This window comes from Myripristis murdjan, chromosome 5 (assembly GCF_902150065.1).
Source record: "Myripristis murdjan chromosome 5, fMyrMur1.1, whole genome shotgun sequence".
NCBI lineage: Eukaryota > Metazoa > Chordata > Actinopteri > Holocentriformes > Holocentridae > Myripristis > Myripristis murdjan.
In genome coordinates, this window is record NC_043984.1 from 38,445,688 (window position 1) to 38,462,724 (window position 17,037).

General features: G+C 44.5%; 2 protein-coding genes across 6 annotated transcripts in view; one reads left to right on the top strand and one right to left on the bottom strand.

The window, feature by feature from the left end:
- Positions 1-7,051, bottom strand: part of nol8 (nucleolar protein 8) — a 17,287-nt gene extending 10,236 nt beyond the window's left edge. For 4 of the 5 annotated variants that reach the window (XR_003928285.1, XR_003928284.1, XM_030052486.1 and 1 more), the window contains exons 1-7: positions 6,980-7,051; positions 5,578-5,758; positions 4,520-4,582; positions 3,679-3,757; positions 3,025-3,172; positions 2,626-2,912; positions 2,270-2,505 (exon numbers count right to left, since the gene is read on the bottom strand). Coding sequence is in view for 3 of the 5 variants with exons in the window: in XM_030052486.1 (XP_029908346.1) it covers positions 2,270-2,505; positions 2,626-2,912; positions 3,025-3,172; positions 3,679-3,757; positions 4,520-4,582; positions 5,578-5,704 (940 nt within the window). In the remaining 2 variants the exon portion in view is untranslated. The remainder of the gene's footprint in view (positions 1-2,269; positions 2,506-2,625; positions 2,913-3,024; positions 3,173-3,678; positions 3,758-4,519; positions 4,583-5,577; positions 5,759-6,979) is intronic. The other variant, XM_030052485.1, reaches the window with a different exon arrangement.
- Positions 7,052-7,410: 359 nt separating this feature from the next.
- cenpp (centromere protein P) overlaps positions 7,411-17,037 on the top strand; it is a 120,975-nt gene continuing 111,348 nt past the window's right edge. The window contains exons 1-5 of the mRNA XM_030052271.1: positions 7,411-7,543; positions 9,500-9,640; positions 9,971-10,116; positions 10,412-10,503; positions 13,939-14,027. Coding sequence (XP_029908131.1) covers positions 9,501-9,640; positions 9,971-10,116; positions 10,412-10,503; positions 13,939-14,027 — 467 coding nt within the window. The 5' untranslated portion in view covers positions 7,411-7,543; position 9,500. The remainder of the gene's footprint in view (positions 7,544-9,499; positions 9,641-9,970; positions 10,117-10,411; positions 10,504-13,938; positions 14,028-17,037) is intronic.

Sequence of the window (17,037 nt, forward strand, 5' to 3'; positions counted from 1 at the left end):
GTGTGTTTTTTAATCTGCATGAACCTGCGCCGGCGCTTTGACCGTAAAATGTGTCAAATAAGCATCATGCAGGCGACGGCTCTGACACCAGGCCCCGCCCCCAGGCCCCGCCCCCCGGAGCCCAGCCTGAGCCCAGCCTGAGCCCAGTGTGAGCCCGGCCTTCACAGATTAATTTATTTGAGAGGGGTCTAGCTGCAGACCTCCAGCGTGAGGCGTCTTCCGGTGCAGGCTCCCGTCTCAGGCCAACCTCCAGCGTGAGGCCACAAATAACCGGAAATAACAAACTTTTTCACACCTGCTGAGGGACTCCGGCATTGTGGCCAACCACTGAGATGAAGAAGATTTTCAACACCGTGCACGACCGACAGTTGTGACAGTAAGTGAAAGTCCAAAAAATGACGATAGTCGAGTTATGTTTGCAGTTGTAGTAGCGGCCATCTGCACTCAAACTACCCAGTACATTACTTATAGTTTATTGCATGTTTACAATTAAATATGTTAACTGTGTTAACTTAGGGTCGGAAGTTGGGCGGTAGCGACAATTTGTTTGAAATAATTTATTTGAGACATAGCCTAACGTTGATCAAAACACGACTTTTATTGACTTGAAGGCTAAATTGCACTTAGCATCTACAAGTCCCGGGTCAGTTCTCCGCTGTTTTGCTGACCCCCCTCCTGGTCGTACATTATATCTAGCCATTGATAAATCAAATAGTGGCCACAAAAACCATTAATCACCCCCCAAGTTTTTATTTAACACTTTTTTTTCTCTGTCTTTCTCATAGGACGAGGTGGGGGCCAGGGTACGTCATCACTGCAAAAAGGTTTTCCTGGCCAAGGTTTCCCTGTGTCCTCACTGTGGGAGAGGAAGAACTGGAAGAGGTTGTGAGGCAGTACAGAAGGCTTTGGGATGAAAAAGAACGTTGCCATCTCGATGACCAGGAGACAGAAGCAATCCTGGACCATTTCAAATTTAAATTAGAAAAAACTGAAGATCTGGGTTTTTTGTGAGGAGATTGCTGACAGCATGGCCTACACTGAATGTAAAATGAAGGAGTAGGCTAATAAGGATATTTGATTTTGTCCAAATTGCCCAGCCCTTACAGCTAACAGTGTTCAATAAAAGGCTGAATAGAACTGAGTGACTTGGTGTCCTTTTATCTGTTTTCCTTATTGCTTTAACTGTATTATATTTTCATTTTGTATATAAAAATACATAGTTATTAGATATTAATTTATTTACTTGAAGATCACAGGTGAGTTAGTGCATTTCAAGAAAATGACTGCAGTTTTATCTTTTCCTTTCCCTAAATGCTGACAATTTTATATTTAAGCATAGTTGAAAATCTGATTGGCGCCAGTATTCTTAAGATCTTCAGGTGTACAGTATATCATTGAAGACATTTAATACAATAGAAATAAGGCACTTACCTTAAATAAATGTTATACATGAGCTGTTAAGTCTCTGAACAAATGTGCATAGATTGATGTTTTCATGTAACTTCTCCTCAGAGGGACTCCAGGTTGCCAGTATGTGGTATCTGTTATGCCTTTATCCTATGGCATCTGATTACATGTCTTTCTTAGATTAAAGGTTAGGTTTTTCTTAGGCTAAAAGTTTATACGTTTATAAAAGTTTATGCAGCAGGTTAAAGGTTTATTTGAAATTTCTTGTGTGCACCTGGAGTTTACCCCATTGTAGGACTAATGTTACTGGTGCTAAATTGTGGCAAATGCCACAAATAAAAGGTAGACAACATCAAAGTGCTATATATTTAAGAAACTGATGTCTTTCACGTCTCAAAGTTTACTAATTAAATATAAAAAAGCGATGAAGTGTTCTCTTAAAAAAAATCGATAACTTGGTTTTATTTTGAAGTTTATTGTGCTCACTTCCAGTCCCAACCGGCCTCACGCTGGAGGTCTGCAGCTAGATCGTCTTGTGGGGATTTATTTTCTTATACTTGATTTTTTCTACAACCTGATGAAATCTGATTATGTCTTGTTTTATTTATTTTATTAAATATAATAAACAAAATAACAATCATCACTACAATAAAATAATAATAATGAAATAAAAAGAAAATAATATCATGTAATGTTCTATTGTTGTTGTCCTGATTATTCTAATTATTCTAATTAATATTTATGTTGAATTATTGACTGTGTGACTTCCTGTCTGGGCGGCGGTGCAGCAGCAGCTCAATATTACCCATGATGCCCTGAGTGACACACCTGCTGACCAACAACAACAGAAGGTAACCGTCACCTCTCTGCCGCGGGCGGCGGCGCCCGGACGCCGGCAGGAAGTCGTCTCCGACCACCTCCAGCTCCTCCTCCTCCTGCCCCGGTGCATTCTGGGAGATCTGCTGAGCCGCCACCAGCCGGCGGATCTCCTCGTCGGAGTCGAGGTCGCTGTCGAGCCGCGGCGGCGCCGCCCCCTCGGCCCGCCGCACGCCGTTTGTCAGCCGCACGCCGTCACAGCGACGCTCCGTCCAATCAGGTCTGAGAGACGCGACAAGCAGGGCTCAGACTGATGATGTCAACAAACACACAAACACACACAACCAACAAAAAACCTAAAGCCCAAGAAATAAAGCAAAGGATCATGGGATACGTCGTCACCTGCCCTCGGCATCATGGGAGCCGCCCGCCTCCGTGCGGCTCCTCTTGGGCCTCCAGGGTCGGCACGGCGGGAACTCGCCCCGCCGGCGCTTGCTGATGTCATCGTCGCCTCCCCGCAGCTCCCAGGTCAGCCGGCTGACGGGCGTGGGCGGGGCCTCGGTGGGCGGGGCCAGCCGGCGGATGTTGTGGCTGTGTTTGGACGGGTCGTACTTCATCGTCCTGCCGCCTCGCGGGCCGCGCAGCTGCAGCACCGGCAGCACGCGGCCGAACTTACTCACCACCCAGTTCTGGAGGACAGCGAACGCATCGTCACCGAGAGCCACTGACACGCCCTCTTCTCCCCTTGGTGTGTGTGTGTGTGTATGTATGTGTGTGTGTGTGTGTGTGTGTGTGTAACACCTTGTGTCCTGGGACCTCAGTTCCTGGGACGGCTGCCTTCATGTGGAAGTTCTCCACGCCGACGGCCCTCAGCGTGTCCAGCAGCTTCTCCTGCTGCTGGGCGGCCGGCTGCTCGCTGAGCCGGGCCGCCTGCCGCTCCTGAGCCAGCCTGACACACACACACACACACACACACACACACACACACACACACACACACACACACACACACACACACACACACACACACACACACAGTTAAACTAAGTGTGAGCCCCACAGGCAGTGACTCTGATGTGAAAAGACGTTTTGGTTTGTGTTCATTATGGAGTCCTAACTTGTCTAATCAATTCAAACATCATGTTACAATAATCAATAATCAATAATCAATAATCACTGCTACAGATTTTTGTGTCGTAGTGAATGAACCCTTTGACTCCTGAGACAGCTCACTGGCTTTCTTTAGAAGTGAGAAAAATGAAACGAGACAATGACAAACAACATGACGACAAAATTACACAAAAATTACAGCAAAATCTGAAACTGAAAAACTGAAAATAACCAATTAATAAATAAATAAATAAATAAATAAATAAAATCTTTTTTAAAATCACAAGAAAACTGTAGATTTTTGTTTTCCTTCTGAAGCCGTATCTGAAGGTGCTGCTGGCCGACCTGTGCAGGAAGCTCTCCTTGGCTGCTTCGATCTGCAGGGTTCCTCCTTTCCACCGGGACTTGTTCAGCACCGTGAGACCTGCACGGGACACGGGACACGGGACACGGGGCACGGGACACGGGACACGGGACACGGGACACGGGGCACGGGGCACGGGACACGGGACAGGGGACACGGGACACGGGACACGGGACAGGGGACAGGGGACACGGGGCACGGGGCACGGGGCACGGGACACGGGCACGGGACACGGGACACGGGACACGCACCAGCATCAGCATCAGCATCATCATCATCATCATCATCATCATCATCACTGCTCCTTCACAAGCTGATTAGTTTTTCCATTCACTGATTAGTCATTTTGTCAAATCAAATGTGAGAAATACTGACACATGCTCATGGGCCTGTGCCATCACAGCATCAGCCACACACACAAACAAACAAACAAACAAACAAACAAATAAACAAACAAAAAAAATGATAATGTATATATTTCTTTACATGATTTTTAAAAAATGAAACAAAAACGTGAGCAAATGTCTGTGTTTGTGAAGCTGAAATCTGTAACTGTTTGGTATTTTTACTCGATAAATTAATAAAATGACTTGATTATCAAAATGAGCATCAATCAATTTTTTCTGACGACAGCCTGATTGATTAACCGACTGATCGCCTCAGACCGCAGAGCACAGCTGAACTACTCCTGCGTGCCCTTTAACTCTGTTGGCTTCATCGATTTATCATTTCTCCTGATTATTAGTGTAATTATTGATTAATATTCAACATGTGTTCATCCTGCTGAAGTGCCGTTGAGCACAGACACTCTGCAGCTCTTACATTTCTTCAGGTCCGAGTCGGAGATGTTGATGTTGATGTAGCCGAACGTCTTGTAGGGGACTCCTGCGGACCAGAGGCACACACACACACACACACACACACACACACACACACACACACACACACACACACACACATTTTTTAAAGTGTAATTTAGCAGTTATAACACACAATCCCATAGGCGCAAATCTGTGAGGAGTCAAATGGTCTCTCTCTCTGTCTCTCTCTCTCTCTCTATACACACATACACATAAATACATGAAATGAAATTTACCTTAATTTAAAAAAGTTAATCCCGATAATTATATGGGCCTAATTAGCTGCACACAGGATTAAAGTGTTCATATTCGCAGCTTTTTAATTTTATTTTATGTTTTAGTTATGTTTGAGATGAAATAGGCTACTAACCCTACGTGTGAAAGAGATTTAGAGAGATTTACAGTTTTATACCGAACCTTTCCAGCATTTACTGTCATACGTTACAGGATGCAAACCAGCAGTGATATTTTAATTATTACACCCTAATAGTATTTTACCAGCTGTTGCCTAATTATCATAGGCGCAAATCCGGGAGGGGTCAAATGGTCAAAGCCCCCCCCACTTTTAAGAGAGAAGCGGGAGGCGGTGTGTCGGCGTCATGGGAACACACTGAAAAATCTGCAGAGGCTCGATTATTGAATGCAGCTCAGTGTTCAGGCCTGAGGTGGACGGGACGTCCTGGTTGTGTGAACAGAGCTCTGGTCACGAGCTGCTGAGCCAGCAGGCAGGAGGGGGCGGGGCCTATTTGCATATTCATAGATCTGTGCATTTTAGTGAGGGCAAGATTTAGAGTTACATTTAATGTTGGGATGGGACTTTTTTCATGGAAAAACCTTTTAAACATGTAAAACTGATGAACAGATTCTTTTTAGGGGCTGAATGAATGCCTTTAAACCCAAATGTTATCCTGTCCTCTCAGTGTGGTCTGCTCCTCCTCCTCCTCCTCCTCCTCCTCCTCCTCCTCCTCCTCCTCCTCCTCCTCCTCTGATGAAGGCTGTGGGGTGTGTTGGGTTCCTCACCCTGCTCGTCCCTCCTGGTGAGCAGCTCCACCTCCTCCACCTCTCCGAACTTGCCGAAGCGATCCTTCAGGTCCTTCTGCGTGACGGAGTCACTCAGCCCGCCCACGTACAGCCGCCGCATCGCCATGGCAACACACACTGACCGCACCTGACACACCTGACGACCAGGACCTGCACCAAACTGTGAGGAAACATGCATGAGTGTGTGTGTGTGTGTGTGTGTGTGTGTGTGTGTGTTAGGACATGACTGTTGTTACTCTGTACTGTAACGTCTCCAACACTTCCCCAGACAGACCTTTAATGAAGATGCGACCAGGCTTTAATCCAGAAGAGCAAATTATGGCCTAAAAGGTGACTTTCCGAAACACATCCTAACTTCAGATTATTTCCCCCAGGCCTCTGCAGTCCTTCATCAGATTTAAAGTGATAATCCAGCAGATTTATCACAGAGTAAGTCTCGGTTTCTCTCTCTGTCCCTGCTGTGTGATGCTGCACTGAGCTGGGACACACCTGCTGCAGGTTACTGCTTTCTCCTCTGCACCGCCTCATATTAGGTATAGTGTCGTGTCCTCATTACGTATAGTGTATCATACTGGGTATACTGTATATTGTATACTGTATACTGTATAGTGTATACTGTATACTGTATAGTGTATAGTGTATACTGTATAGTGTATACTGTATACTGTATAGTGTATACTGTATAGTGTATACTGTATACTGTATAGTGTATCATACTGTATAGTGTATGTTGTGTCCCTTGTTCTGGTTCGTCTCCCCTCATGCTGCTGAATTTCCCCCATGGGGATAAATAAAGTGTTATCTTATCTGATCTGTCTCTCTGTCTGTCTCTCTGCCTGTCTCTCTGCCTGCCTGTCTGTCTGTCTGTCTGTCTCTCTGCCTGCCTGTCTGTCTGTGTCTGTCTGTCTGTCTCTCTCTCTGCCTGTCTGTCTGTCTGTCTGTCTCTGTCTCTCTGCCTGCCTGTCTCTCTGTCTGTCTCTCTGCCTGCCTGTCTGTCTGTCTGTCTCTCTGCCTGCCTGTCTGTCTGTCTGTCTCTCTCTCTCTCTGTCTCTCTCTCTGCCTGTCTCTCTCTCCCTCTGTCTGTCTCTCTCTCTCTCTGTCTGTCTGTCTGTCTGTCTGTCTGGAGGCTCCAGTCGCTGTGTTCAGCTCACAGTTCACGGCAGTTCTTTCGTGTATGTAAATGCGCCATTAAATGTAAGTCGAGTATTGATCCTGACGGTCCCGCTCCTCCGCCGGTCAACGAGTCTCTAATCAACCGGATATGAGACTTGGTTTCTCACAAAACCACAAAACAAACAAACTGACAAAAGTTTACCCAGCGAAACAGCTGATGCTGAACTAAAACAGATTTATAAAAGCAGGAAAGGCAGTAAATATTTACCTCACATGTATCCAGCTGGTGTCCCGGTTATCTCTGTCCTAATATCTACAGACCTGCCGCACCTTGGTTCCGCTGGAAAAAAAAAAAAAAAAAAAAAAAAAAAATCCGCTGTGGTTTAGTCAAGATTTTTACAAAAATTTAAAAAACCAAATTCTAAGGATTATCATAATAAAAGTAGAAAAGTGCGTTCCGCCACCAAAGCGTTTAGTGACGGTGTTTTATCCACGAAATAATGAACTTTCCCCCGGTTTACCTCCGTGATGTTCCGGGACAGAAGTGACGCAGACAGCAGCCGGCACCATTTCCCCCCGGGGGAGATTCAGCCGGCTGTGTGACCGGGAAGATTTGTGTTTTGTATCGATAATTATTATTTAGATGAAAATATGTATTATGGAAGAGTTATTTGCATACATATATAGAGTATTTATGTTTTTTTTTGACGCACAGTGTGGGGTTGTCTCTCAGTGAACCCAGCGCCCCCCCCGCGCGCTGTGACAGGTGGGACAGTCCGCAGCGCGCGAGCCTCTGAAAGCCGGCGCGCCCTCCGTGACCAGGCAGCGACAGGTGAGACGGACTCTTTATATAATCACATACATCATATACATCTATGTTTAATTAACTTTAATTTGTTAATTATAAGGAACGTGACGTCAGCGTTAACGGACACGTCACATGTGGAGTGTTAAACAGCTGAACTGTTGTTTTCACGACACGTTAGCGAGCTAAGACACACACACACACACACACACACACACTGTCTCAGTGTATAATGTTCAGTTTGTGTTGACATTGTGCAGAATGTGTCCCTTTAATTCTGTGTTTGTTATTGAGGTTGTAGTTTGCAGGTCTGCTACTGGACTGCATTATACTGAGAGGGGTTTCTGGTTTTTTGTCCTCTCCTATTTAAATACATGAGGGGGGACAGAATATTGGAAACAGCAGCACTAACTATGAGCTCAATGCCAAACACAGAAGTGAATGAACACCTCTGTTACCGTGACAACAAGACAAGCTGAGCATTACAGGCAGCAGGAGAGGAAACTGTATGGCACAACAGCTGGATTAGATTAGATTAGATTAGATTAGATTATACAGGTGGAGCTGATAAAGTGGACACGGAGTGGATATTATAATATATAATGTATATTGTCATTTAATGATAACATGAAAGGCAGACTATGCAGTTTCAAAGTGGAGGGCGCCTTGTTGTGATCTGATAAAAAGTGATGAATGCCACTCAGTTCTCACAAGAGTGACTGCAGTACTGCTCCTCTGCTGGTATGTGACTGCAGTAGAAGTAGAAGTACTGTTCCTCTGCTGGTATGTGACTGCAGTACAAGTAGAAGTACTGTTCCTCTGCTGGTATGTGACTGCAGTAGAAGTAGAAGTAGTGCAGTAAAAATGTCCTGCAGTAAAAGTCCAAAGTGTCTCATGTCAAATGTCCTGGCAGTAAAAGTGCCTGAGCTCCTTTTTCCAAACAGTAACTGTGTTCGCTGGGATCTTTTCCAGAGAACACGCTGCACACTGCATGCTTTTAAAGGGGCATTACACTCAACTGAGGTGAGGACCCTGTAGACTCAACTGACGCATGTGGAATAAGAACATAATATGATGGTTGAGTCTACATGGCTCTCATCATCCACACAGTTGAGTCTAAATGGTCCTTGCAGTTGTTTTCCATGGTGCAGCTTTTATCGTGAAATTTGGAAAATGACAAAAAGTAGAAGCAGGTTCCTCTTCTCATTGTTGCTGACTGGGCTTTTATTGTGAAAGGTTCCACCGTTTGTCTCTGACCACGTTTACATGCACACCTTATTCCTGTATTATTCGGAATATCCGCAATATGCCGGTTGCGCACGAGTCATGTGAACATGTACGGAACCAGATTAAGGTCATATTCCGGTTGGAGAATATTCTGGATCAGACTCCTGGCATGTTCCTGTTCCAACCGGAATATTGAGGCATGTAAACACCTTAATCTGAAAATGCCCCGAACTGGAATATTCAGTTACGTCTGTGGATGCTCGACTCACAAGGAATCCTGGGGCGTCTTTGTTGCTATGGTTACTGCAAGCGGGGAGAATGACCTGGTGAACAGCAGCAAGAGCCAGGAGGCTGCAGTCTGCCTTCAGCTGATCAGAGACTTCAGTATCATGGAGGATATCAATGGGAGAAAACACAGAAATAATAATAGAAATAATAATGTATTTATATACATATTTTTGTTTTGTAGAAAAAATAGCAAAAAAGGAATAAAGTAAAAATTAGCAAAATAATAATCTAAAAACTATAATAAAACTATTATAATTAAATGGTCTGTTTAAAGGTCAGAGCAGTGCCTGGTCAGATTCCTTGTGTTTAAAAGCTTCTGAAAGTCTGAACGCAGCTTTTAAACTGGTCCTCCACTGCTCAGTGAGAGAAGCCCGTTTTTAATTATCCTGTGTTTAATGAGTGTGTGGCTGTGTGTCCTGTGTGTGTGTTGTTATTAATCCTGTGTGTGTGTGTGTGTGTGTGTGTCAGGATGGAGAACGTGGACGAGGTGAGCGTGCTGCAGGGGCAGGTCCAGCGCCTGCAGGCGGAGGTGTCGGCTCTGCAGGCCCAGCAGCAGCACGGCCGGCGGGACGGGACGCTGCCGCTCACGGGACGGCTGCAGGACACGCTGTGAGTCCAACCCCCCGCAGACCCACTCATCATGTTGAATAAGGGCTGAGTGATATGACATTTCTGTATTATTATACTTATTTTATCCTATATTATACTTATTTTGTAATGATAAGAAGCAAAGGTTTTAGCCTATTGGAAGCTGGAACCAGCAAGAGTTTGGTATTTTTTTTTTATTTTTTTTAGATAAAATGACAACAACTATTTCTCAAATTAATCGCCTGTAGTCAGAAGTGCAACGGATCAATCTTCTGTTGATTTAACGACTGATGGTCTCAGCAGTGATTTGTACATCTTGTTTTTCGCTGCGCTGTGTGTTGCCGGGTGCAGGGCGGAGGTGTGCGGCGGGGCCGGGGGGGAGGAGGCGCTGTCCCGCCTGAGGGAGGAGGTGCAGGAGCTGGAGAGAGACCTGCACCGCCAGACGGAGCTGAACGGCTTCAGCCTGAGCAGCTGCAGCAGCAGGAGCCTGCAGCACGGTCTGTTCTGTATGCAAATATCCATTCAAACATCGGAAAAACATGACAAATCAATAAATATAAATAAATATTGGATCTGTAATTACCCGTTCACAGTCACTTCTTCAACAGTCCATGTAGGCTGCACGGTATGGACAAAGTTTCATACTTTGATATTTATATCAGATATCTGGATAGCGATATGATATATGACAACAGTGGTGTGTGTGTGTGTGTGTGTGTGTGTGTGTGTGTGTGTGTGTGTGTGTGTGTGTGTGTGTGTGTGTGTGTGTGTGTGTGTGTGTGTCTCCACCAGGTGGCGGTGTGCTGGTGCAGCAGCTCTGCATCGCAGGTTCCTGCTCTGAGCTGGACTTCCAGGTGGAGTTCCAGCTGACCTCTGACCTCAAGGTGAGGCTGAACCCAGGTCAGATTTATCCCCACCTCTGGCCTCTGACCCCTGATCTCTGATGGCGTCTGGCGTCGTGGTCTAATGCAGCTGTTTTTCAGTTGAACAAAATTAACTGACATGTAATTTCCAACAGATTATAATGCCTTTTATTAATATACTCATACATAAGAATATTTTACATTTATGTGCAAAAACAGAAGTGCCATTCCTGGAAAAAAAAATGTTTCACTTTCTGTCTGAATCCTGAATCCCAGGTTTTGTTGCAGTGGCCACCGGGGCGTCTGCCTGTGTGATGTTATGATTCATATCATCAGGGAAAAACAAAACACTGCTTACTGAGATGAGCACACTTGGAGATATCTATTTTTGTAAATGGATCACAAGGTGGTGGTGGGGAAATCTAAACAGCATGGTATTGTGATATTTTGTGTGCCAGTATTGATACACGGCTGCCGAGTATCGATAATGTGTCACCAGGTTCGGCTGTGACATCTCTGACAGGTTTTTCTGACAGAGTTGGTCATTCTGCCCCATTTTGCTGCAGTAAAAATGACGTGAGATGAACAGAATGAAAACTTTATCTTATTAGATAAAATAGATGCAGTCAGAGTTTTCCTTCGGGAACATAGTTAGCGGTTGAAAAAAGGTAATAAATAAAAATATGTTGCAATACATGTTATTATGATACTCAGCATATCACAAAATGTTTAAAATTGCAGTACCATGGTACCGTGACTGAAGTACTGTGATAATAAGGTGTTGTGGTGATTCCCACCTCTAGTATCTTCCTCCTCATCTAATCACAGTCCTGTCTTGTCTTGGGCAAAGAAATATTTCTACTAGAAATGTTTCCAGTACTGTGCCATTTATAAAACAGGAATATGCATTGTAAATCATTATGTGAATTATTTAAATTTTAAGTTTTTTTTCTCAGAGGTCGACTCATGTTCTGCTGCTGAGTTTCTGGTCGACAAATGAAACTGCAGCCGGTTTGATGCTTGAGTTGAATCATCAACTAGTCGAACTGAATCACTAGTAAGCCAAAGACCGCCTTTAAATGTCTTTAACTGTCTATAATCCACGGAGTCCTCATTCAGAGAACAATTAGCTAACCAATAATTGGTATTCAGGTTCAGTCGCTCTGGTGCACCTCAGGGTGGTGGTGCTTGGGAACAGGAGGTCAGCTGGTTGAAGAACGTCCTCCGAGTGCTCCCAGGTGCTCACGGACTGAACCAGCCCTGCACACCGACTTGATATGAGTCAGGGATAAAGTTTATTCTCTGCATTTCATCAATAATCTGATGATTCTTCATTGTCTCCCTCACGGTGGGAAGGTGGCGTGACATCACTTGCCTCCACATAATTAGCCATGTACTTTTGAAATGAGCTTGGTTAAAATTATAAACTTAACTGTTTGTTGGCAGTGAAGTTGAAGTTAGAAATTAGGCTTAGTGAGGTGAATCTGTTTATTTCCCATTCCTTATGATTTATACCTGATGCTAGTCTTGGCATTAATTTGCTGTTACTGTTTATGGTGACAGCACCCAAGCTTGAATAAATGCCCCAAGCGGCTGAGCTGGACTCCCCTGGGTGTCTTCTGTCGTCTGACTGTGTCTTTCCTGCTCATCATCACTCTTACTGATTCAGTGCCTCACACTGAAGGCCACTTTCACACATTAATAACAATATTCACTGGGTGTATTCCAGCTCAGTGGTGAACAGCAAGGCGGTGCTGCTGCCTCTGGCCAGCAGGGGGAGACAGAGCACCGTGCTGCAGGTCTGTCGCTCTCAGTCTCTGGTTCAGGTGTTGACAGTCAGCAGGAGAGTGGCTGGTTGTTGTTGTTGTTGGTTACTGGGAGGAGAGCCGCTCCAGGCTGTGTCCTGTGGCTTCACTCCATGCTGTGTTTCCACCGCAGACTCACCTGGTGACAGGTCAGGTCAGGTCACCTCACCGACTGAAGGAGGCGGTTCAGTAGAAATGAAGTTGACCGGTCTGCTGTTGCAGGTGGACACCTGTGCGGTCACTGTGCTGTGGAGAGCAGCATGACCTCCTGACAGCTGGGTCTGTGTCCTCAGGCGTGCCGCTGATTCAGCTGGATGAACTGGGAGTGGAAGCCGAAATGATTATTTTTGGGCATATCTTCTGTTTTAGGTAGTCACAGAGGAGAGAGACAGGGCAGAGAGAGGGGGCGACATGCAGAAATGGGTCAGGGCCACCAGGGAGCCTCCAGATCGGACGTGCAGCCCATAAAAATAAAACTGTGCTGGGTCGTGAGGGGAATTCTGCGGTTGCTAGTGGGCCAACTGGCAGCCATCTTTGGGCTTCCAGTTGATTAACTTTACTGCCACTACTATTGTGACCAAACAAACATAATAATTGGTAATTAAAAGGTATGCAATAAAAGGTATGTACACAGGAGTTTGACCACCAGATCAGCACAGTTTGGGATTATTTTATTATTAAAAGTTTTGGATTATTTTATTAGCATTTCTGCTTTATTTGATAGTGACAGAGAGAAACAGGGGAGAAACAGGGAGCAGCAGCAGCAGTAAGAGTCTCTGTCCCGTAAGGGCTCATCTCTCATACGTGTTACACCTTCACCAGGTGAGCCACCTGGGCGCCCTGGAAAATGAGTTTGATCATTTCCTGGTTGATTAGTCTGGGTAAGGTTGTACATAAGACCCATGGGTCATCAGTCTCATCCATGTCACCACCATTTCATATCACCACACACACTGTGTGTTGAATAATGTGTTTGACATTATGTAGTGTTATTCATACAGAATGATGTTCAGATACATGAAATAGCTGACAGCACTACTGAGACAAGTAATAGGCCACAGTTTCAATAAGCAGTGAATAGTTAGAGTCATTTCTTCATTAAAACCTCAATCATTGTCTGAAAAAGCTTCACCAGGATAACTAAGATACTGAGAAGACCGTCTTCCTTGTTTCCATTCATATCAATATTTAATTAATACTTTGTTTTTTTGGCTGCTGGTCAGACTAAGGAAGACATCACTTTGGACTGTGATCACTTCACATCAAACTGTGGCTTTATTTTTCATACTTTATACGCTGGATGATTAATTGAATATTTGGAAAAAAAGTCATCAGATTAACAGTGAAGATGATCATTACTTGCACCAGAAACCCCACGGCCACCCAGCGTAGTGCGGCTCGACTTATTGATAACTATCAGTAAGTGGTCCCAGCCCTAACATGGACTGACTGAACCAAAACTTGTCTGGTTAAGTTTGAGTTTCAACACCAAGACTGAAGTTTGGATGATTGGAACAGAAAACTCTGAAAAATAAAAAGGTTCTTTTTAATTTGTCAGTGCAGCTGCATTATCAGTCAGCAGACAGCTGACCGTGTGTGTGTGTGTGTGTGTGTGTGTGTGTGTGTGTGTGTGTGTGTGTGTGTTCTGCAGGAGGATCAGAGGTGTGAGAGGAAGGTCACTGAGCTGAACGTGGTGATGGATGCCAGCGACCAGCAGGCCCTCAGCAGCTTCGTGTCGGGGTAAGACGCTCTGCTTTCATAACGCCACCCTTTTCCCCGGGAGGTCAGAGGTCAGGGAGTGCATCCTCTTCCTGCACGAGCCTCCTCTCCTCTCTTAGTAAAATAAGAAAGGTGAGTGATGGAAGGCGAGGCCTGAAGTGCTTTTCCTTTTCATTGTTCACTCTTTGAGAAGTGATCCTGTGGTGGATAAATAAAAGAATGTAATATATAAAATCATCCCGTCGACCTCTCACTGCGTGCTGTGGTTCTGTCTGAAAGCCTTCACATGTCCGACGTCACATTAATGACAAACCTGTAACCCAGCTCCTCAGTTTTATGGATCGTCTGCCGTTACATCGCAAAAAAATCATTTAGTCTTTTCTTCAATGTTCAAATCTCCTTTGTCTTCCAGCAAGTAAAAAATCTGCCAGTGGGATGAGATAATCCCACTTGTCTCCAACACTAATCAACTTGTTTCCAAAATTTTCTTGAATCAAGTGTCATTTTCTTGATCCTGCCGGCTGATTCTGCCCCGTTTCCACACATTGAGACTTGTTCCCAGAAACATTCCTGAAACAAGGGAAACTGCACTGGAAACCAGTGGGATTATCTCATCCCGCTGGCAGATTATTATTATTTTTTAACTTTGTTGAAAGAAAAACAAGATGTCAGCACTGAAGATGAGGCTGAATATTTAACCCAGAATGACCCATCATTCATTGCTCTTAGCATTCTGCATCGACTGGACCGGGTCCTCCATCAGGACCAGACCCACAAAGTCTGTGCAATCACAGACGGAGAAATAAACAAATAAACACATGAAGGTATAGAACAGACATGTCCATTAATAAACATTAATCGTGTTCAAAGCAGAGCGGCAGTGAGCACAGAGGTCGAGCGCATCTATACTGACAGATCTATACTGACCTACTGATCTATACTGATAGATCTATACTGACCTACTGATCTATACTGATAGATCTATACTGACCTACTGATCTATACTGATAGATCTATACTGACCTACTGATCTATACTGATAGATCTATACTGACCTACTGATCTATACTGATAGATCTATACTGACCTACTGATCTATACTGATAGATCTATACTGACCTGTATGTGCGTCTCACCTGTTCCCGCTGCATCTTTTCAAATCAGTTCCATGCTGGGATCAAACAGTTATCAGTCCCGGCTGAGTATTGATGCAGTATTTTGAATTTTTCGATAATTTGTGTTGACATGAAAGACAGTGGAACAAGCTGAGAATATGGTTACAGTTTTCTGTTACATTTTCACTGGATTTGTATTTGATTTAGTTTTACAGAAAGACAAAACACTGTAGATGTAGTGTGCCGCCATGTAAGTTATTTTTGTTAAAGTTTTTAAACACAAAGAATCTTATATCGATCCAGAATCACTGATCTGAGTTTACATTTATAATTTTTAAAATTAAAAGAATTTTAAAAATTAAAAGATTTTTTTTTTTTTTAATTTTCTGGTCAAAGCAAGGTTTTTGTTGGTGTCTCTAACACTGTAAAATTTGTCACAGTAATTTCCAAACTTACTAAAATGAATATTGGCCCTAAATATCATTTATCGGTGTCCTGGATTGCTAATAATCGGTATCGGCTGTTGAAAGCTCCCCCTCGGTGGATCCCTGGTGCGGTGTGTTTGCAGCAGCTCGTCTTCCATCTGGCATCAACAGACGGCGGTGATGAGTGTTAGAAATGTTGGCAGCAGACAGAAGCAGCAACAGGCAGCATCAGTCAGGACGCGATGTGTTTTGGCAGCTCAGGATGTGATGCGTTCGCTGTCCCGCCAGTTCATATTCCTGTGTAGAGTCATGGCGAAGCTCGCTGTTTACTCTGAGCTCAGCTCCACTGTTTATCACAGAGAAGACGATTTCAGCCTCAGTCAGGCGATGTCAACACGCCGGCCCGTCGTCCAGCTGAGCCTCGTCGCTCGCACGTCCACGCCTTCCCGTTTGACCCTCTGCAGGGGCGAGGCGGCCGGCTGAGATGTTAGCGTTCGCCCTGACCCACTCACACTGTGTCACTTCATGTGCCACTTTCATCAGCGCCCAGCAGGATAAAGGCGTTGAAGCTGAATGGAGAGTTTTGAAAGGCAGAAGTGTGAGCAGCTGCTGAAATCACCACTTCACGTCAACATCCACAGAACGCCAGGAAACTGACTTTGCTCATGTGAAATATGTTTTAGGGGCGTTAATCAGATGTTGTGCCACGGGGCGCTGCAGGGCAGCCTGGTGGAGGATCAGTGATGCGTCACAGTTTATAAAGTGGCATCACTTACAAACACATGTTCGGATTTCCACTGAATTTGTTGGAAATCCAGTTGAAATGAGGAAATCCATGAATATGGTAAAAAAGGATTCACACCAAGTTTGGAGGTGGAATGTGACATGCAGTAATCTTGTAAAATTGCTGCTATTGCACAGTTTATATTTTGAAGCTTGTATTTTTTATGTCAGGTTTGTCCCACATTTCTGCCTCTGGCCCCCAGATGATGGTTTGACACGGTGAGCCCTCTGTTAAGCTGTAAGATATGACGAACTGCACCTGTAAGACCGGGACAGTTTGTAGAGTTTGGAGGATGTTGAGCTCCGCTGCAGAAAAGCAGCACCTCACACTGCAGGAATAAAACGCTTTCAGTCAGTGAAAAGACAGAAGTCTGAGGTCCAAGAGGAGTTTGTGTCTGGTAAAGGCTGTAAAAAAAACAGAGATCCAGTCACGTTTGCAGCAGGAAGAAAAACATTCATGCTTAGAGTGAATCTTTCAGGCGCATGGCCTTGGTCAGGGCTGAAAAAGCCTCATGAATCCTGTTTGTGTACAAAACCAATGAAGGCCACAGGATGTGTTTTGCTGGAAGTCGTATCTCTGCTCTGTGTTGAAAGGCTTTCTCCGCTCAGAGGAAAACTGCTGTGATAAATTGATAAAGTCATTCAGAGATTAAACTACTGAAGAACTGATAAATGAGTGATGGATGCTAAAAGCTAAATGAATGAGCT